The sequence below is a fragment of the Cotesia typhae genome, unplaced genomic scaffold, assembly GCF_013202065.1.
Source record: "Cotesia typhae breed Kobodo isofemale line unplaced genomic scaffold, CoteBio_Ctyphae contig_65, whole genome shotgun sequence".
In the NCBI taxonomy this organism is placed as follows: domain Eukaryota; kingdom Metazoa; phylum Arthropoda; class Insecta; order Hymenoptera; family Braconidae; genus Cotesia; species Cotesia typhae.
In genome coordinates, this window is record NW_027423762.1 from 579,657 (window position 1) to 585,656 (window position 6,000).

Here is a 6,000-nt window from a genome sequence, read left to right on the forward strand (position 1 = left end):
TTTTTGAAAATATTTTTCGAGTAATCATAAGAAAACCACCGAAAAAAAATTTTCGAAATTTTTTTGTTTTTTTTTTTAATCTACGGACGTGGAAAAAATTTTTTCGACTCAACCTTCATATGGACCGGATAGCTTGTTTATTCAGATTTAATTTCGTTTTTTTAAAATCTCGATACGAGCATTTCTCGCTGAGATATCGATGTTTGAATTGAAAAAGATCATTTTGTATTTGATTACCAATATCTCAGTAACCAATGATTGCACAGAAATTTTGAGGTTGGTTTTAAAAACTTGAATAAATTCTCTACAAGGATTGGCAATTGAATTTTGAAAAAAAAATTTTTTTTCAATCATTACATGAATTTGAAAAAGCATCCAAAAAAGGGCTTTTTGTCGTTTTTTGGAAAATCAAGCGCCCAATCAAAAATATTGCGGAAACCACTGACGTTAAGTGTGCCTCTTACTGTTCAATATACCCACAAAAACCCTACAAAGTTTCAATTCAATCCAGCCAACCGTTTTTTTTCCCACTTGATCGAATTTTTGAAAAAATTAAAGGAGCAAGAATTTCGCTCTGAAAATGTCATAATTTTTATCAAAAATAAAAAAATTTTTTTTTCATTTTCTCTCAATTCTGTATTAGTGACTTGAAAAATTTAAGGAAAAAAAAAAAAAAAAAATCGAAAATTTTTGAGAAAAAAAAAAATTTTTTTTAATTTTTTTTCAATTGGCCCAAATCAAAAAAAATGTAGCGACTCACTTTCTCACCGATTTTACTCTTCCACACTTTAATTTTCCTAGTCACAAATTAATTGAATACATTAAAAGTTGATACCCCCAAGGCAAGTAGAATATTCGTTCTACGAATATTGGGACAATAATTTTTTCGTGCGAATTCCAACAGTGTCTAAAAAAAAACAGTTTTTCTTAAAACTAACCTGCTTTCTTGGTAATCGAGCCAATCAACAGTTTTTCTCAAAACTACCGTATTTTTTAATTTTTAGAAAAGCAAATTAACTGAGTTTTTGCAAACTTTAGTTTTCTTTTTATTTTTTTTCATAATGCCTAGGCGGCATTTATCCGCGCCACAAGTCGCTCAGATAGTGACTCTAGTGGAAGAAGGGTACAATTACCGACAAGTCGGGGATCGTATGGACGTTAGTTCATCTGTCGTATCTCTCACATACAATCGGTATTTGGAAACCGGTGGTTATCAACGACGAGTTGGCCAAGGTCGTCGTCGCGCAACAAATCCTCGTGATGACCGAGCGATCGTTCGACGCGTTCGTCAAGAACCTTTCGTTCCTGCGAACGTTGTCGCCCGAAATTTTCCGAACCGTCGACAACAACAACAACAACAGCAACAACAACGACGACGACGACAACAACAACCGCGGAACATTTCAGTTCAAACGGTTCGAAATCGTCTCCGTGAGACTGGAGTGCGATCAAGAAGTGCCGCCCGAGTACCGATGTTATCACCCATACATCGCCGAAACCGTCTGGCTTACGCTCGTCAACATGTTCATTGGACCGTAAGGCAATGGAACAATGTTTTGTTTTCTGATGAGTGTCGGGTATGCCTGTTTAGAAATGACCGAAGACCCCGAGTTTGGCGCCGTCAGGGAGAGCGTTTTTCACGTAACTTCACTCGACCGGTAGCTGCTTACAACGGAGGGTCGGTGATGGTTTGGGGAGGAGTTCCAGATTTTCACGAACTCCTTTGGTAATCGTCCACGAAAATCTAAACGCTACGCGTTACATTAATCAGATCTTACGACCTGTTGTCTTGCCTCTACGGCAGCAAACTAGAGGTTTTATTTTTATGCAAGACAATGCCCGGCCTCACACAGCAAACGTCACCCGTCGGTTTTTCCAAAGACACGACATAACGTTGTTAAGGCATCCAGCGGTAAGCCCTGATCTTAACCCTATCGAGCACGTCTGGGATATCCTGAAGCACCGATTGCGCCAGAATTATCCCAATTTACGAACGTTAGCTCGTAACGAAAATTTTTTTCATTTTTGATAAAAATTATGACATTTTCAGAGCGAAATTCTTGCTTCTTTAATTTTTTCAAAAATTCGATCAAGTGGGAAAAAAAACGGTTGGCTGGATTGAATTGAAACTTCGTAGGGTTTTTGTGGGTATATTGAACAGTAAGAGGCACACTTAACGTCAGTGGTTTCCGCAATATTTTTGATTGGGCGCTTGATTTTCCAAAAAACGACCAAAAGCCCTTTTTTGGATGCTTTTTCAAATTCATGTAATGATTGAAAAAAAATTTTTTTTTCAAAATTCAATTGCCAATCCTTGTAGAGAATTTATTCAAGTTTTTAAAACCAACCTCAAAATTTCTGTGCAATCATTGGTTGCTGAGATATTGGTAATCAAATACAAAATGATCTTTTTCCATTCAAACATCGATATCTCAGCGAGAAATGCTCGTATCGAGATTTTAAAAAAACGAAATTAAATCTGAATAAACAAGCTATCTGGTTCATATGAAGGTTGAGTCGAAAAAATTTTTTCCACGTCCGTAGATTAAAAAAAAAAAACCAAAAAAATTTCGAAAATTTTTTTTCGGTGGTTTTCTTATGATTACTCGAAAAATATTTTCAAAAAAAATTTTTCAAACTCAGATCCAAAAACAAAACACTTAGAGCTACAATTTGCTTTTTTTTTTTGCTGTACGACCATTTTTGTATAAGTTACAGCCTGTTGAAAATCCCCCAAAAATTTGGATTTTTTTTCTGCTCCCTTAATTTTTGTGAGAAGTGTATTAACAACGGATTGGGTGTCCATGAAATATTTTGTCTACTTCAGTTCGTGGTGTCTAGCATTAATTTGAGAACCTACCAGAGTACTGGTAGTTCCGAATGTTAAAACGCGTTATACATATACATATTTTTGCGGGTATCAGTTAATGTGGGGATCAGTTGACGGTGGGATAAGTTGATGGCGATCAATTATCGTGGTATCAAATTTCGGGGATCAATTATCGTGTCACCATTCAAGTGACAACCAGAGAGGGAAATACGTAACTGGGAAAAAGACACCCTGGTGAAATACCTCGGTAGAATCTACTCTTCGGAAGAAGCTTCGTTCTCTCCGGCTCAGAACTTTCTGGATGTCTGTATCACTGATCTGATAATCACCAACCTCACATCTAACGGAAAGATTAACACAGCAGACTATGACATTGATCATAGAGCCCTGCTCTTTACAATGGTACTACCAAACCATACGCAACAAGACCACATCCCGAAGCCACGCCGTAACATCCGAGCGATTAAATGGAAGAAGTTCGAGAAAATAGCCAACACCGACTACTCTCAAGATATTTCAGCAGATCGAAATCTATCAATACCTGAGACTGATAGTAACATCATCGTTTTTATATCAACTCTCGTATCAGCAATGAACGATTCAGCTCCGATTTTGAAAAAAAAAATAATGGAATACTCAAATACCTGAACAGTAGAATCAAACCGCGACAAAAAATAACAGAATGTTAGAGGACTTAAGTCTAAATTGCGTAATGTATTATATAGCTCTTCTATCATTGATTATGATGTTTACGTATTCACTGAAACTTGGCTTAACAGTAGTATTTTCTCGTCAGAGTTATTTGATTCTAATCTTTATAATATTTTTAGATGTGATCGGCGTGAGACATTCAGGGGATCAGGTGGTGGTGTATTAATTGTCTGCAACATATCTATACAAGTCCAATGTAATAATCTGGATCATTTAATTGAACATTTCCAACAAATTGATGTGGTTAGTGTAACTGTTGGCGTGAATCCTGTAATTAATATTACAGCACTGTACGTACCGCCTGATCTGCATATTCAAGTCTACTTGGATTTCCTGGATGCCTTATCAAACCCACCGCACTGTAGATGCAAGGAAGCTCGTGGTTATTGGTGATTTTAATTCACCTTACTTCTATTCTTATGTCAATAATGGGTATGTATGTGCCAAGGCTGAAATAAGACACTCATTTTCATGCTTCCTTAACTTATGACAATATAATAATGTCCTAAACTCAATTGGTAGGCTACTAGACTTAGTATTTGGCACCATAGAATGCGTTATCATGATTAATGATGAACCTCTTCTCAAACTTGACCCTTACCATCCAGCACTGTCAATATCATTACAAACCATTACAAATTGTGGTAAAAATATTACTAAAGTCCCAGTTAGTAAATACAATTTTCACAGATACGATAAAGGTTTACTTATAGATGCTCTTGGTAGTATAAGCTCGGACTTAATGAATAATCTATCTCTGGAAGATATGTGTAAAATTTTCTATCAGTTTGTGGAGTCAGTCTTTGGTAGATAGCTGCCTAAAGCTGGTGCATATCCTAAACAGGACAATTCTAATTATCCGCCGTGGTTCACTTGAGACATTATTTGTGACTGTAAACTCAAAGAAATATCTAGACAGAAATTAGTAAAGTGTCCCTCTTCATATTATAAAGGTCAATATGATGCTCTTAGAGGTTCACTGAAGTCAAGAGTTAAGAATGCCTATAGAAATTACCAAACAGAAGTTGAAAATAATTTAGCAAAAAATCCTATGAATTTTTGGAGGTTCATTAAGAATATTAAAAAGCAGAGTCAGTGCCCTACTAGTTTTTGTATTGATAATGTTATCAGTTCTGACCCGCAATTTATTGCTAACGAGTTTGCCTTGCATTTCAGTAGCGTATTCATTTCGTTCGACAACTCGGCTGATCTCTCTAATATCAACACTGTCAGCGACTATCTGGGTGGCACACTATTTTCAAGCGAAGCCACCATTTTAAAGTACAAAAACCGGCTTCCAAATAAAATATCTGCGGAAATAGATGGCATTCCATGTCTCATAGTTAAGGATACTGCTACCTGCTTTGTCAAACCGCTGACTTAGTTAATAAAGTGTTCTATCAAGCATGGGATATTCCCATCATCATGGAAAAATGCCAAAGTATGCCCTATACATAAAGCTGATGATCCAACTTCGGTCACTAATTATAGACCCATCTCAATAATCTCTGTGTTTGCAAAGATGTTTGAGATGTATATCTACGATCAGTTGTTACCGTATGTCAGTGTAATAATTAGTAATACTCAACATAGTTTCTTTGGCCGTCATTCTACAGTAACTAACTTAATTTACTATACTGAATACATTGAGACACTACAAAATGTCCCGACTTTATCAGCCTGGCGAACTACCACCCGAAATTTCCGTTACCGACACTAGCTAAAATAATAGGTAGTCCCGTGACGTCACAAGACGGCACGAGGAGGGGAAAAACGGCCACAAACCCCGATACTTGAGCGGTGATCGACACTTCGATCTATCCCCCGGTGTCAACCACCACGTTAGATTTATCTTAGTCATTCTTACCACTATTAGGTGATTACTCACCAAAACTAAATAATTATTAACAACTATCACATCTATTAATTAATTAATAAGTTTATATCATCATTATTACTACTATTCTGTGTTAAAATATCATTGCGTTATTATAAATAATTAACCATCGACAACCTAGAATATTAGTAAAATATTCCTATTACAAATTTATTGTATTTCGTCACCGAATATAATAAATATATTTCGTGTTGAGTTAGTGAAATAAAATTAAGTTTGTTGCAATTTTGTTACCAATCAAATTAATTTATCCACGATAATATTCACACTGCGTAATTTCATCTAATCAATTACAACACCAACCACGGAAGAAGGACCATCTGTACAGTAACTTTTGTAAGTAAGTAAAATAAATTTAACTGGCACACGTGGTAACTTCTGTCCCACAATCTATCTAATCGAGCTCTCTTAAAACAAAAGACAATCATAAATACGGGAGCGGAATATCCCAGGGCAGTGGACCAAAATTATAAACGAAATCCAGGCGACTATTTCTTATCCGCGAGGTTTAGTGGCCTGGAAACTAAGAATTTTCATAGAAGTAAAAATTCTAGTGTTTCAA

At 36.0% G+C, this 6,000-nt stretch overlaps 1 protein-coding gene across 1 annotated transcript; it reads left to right on the forward strand.

The window, feature by feature from the left end:
- The first annotated feature begins 1,061 nt into the window (after positions 1–1,061).
- On the forward strand, positions 1,062–1,730 carry LOC141532654 (uncharacterized). Its single transcript, XM_074251107.1, has one exon. The coding sequence runs from the start codon at positions 1,062–1,064 to the stop codon at positions 1,728–1,730; it is 669 nt and encodes a 222-aa protein (XP_074107208.1).
- Positions 1,731–6,000: the final 4,270 nt, after the last annotated feature.

Coding starts and splice junctions, on each gene's coding strand:
- LOC141532654 (XM_074251107.1), top strand. CDS start 1,062: ATGCCTAGGCGGCATTTATCCGCGCCACAAGTCGCTCAGATAGTGACT.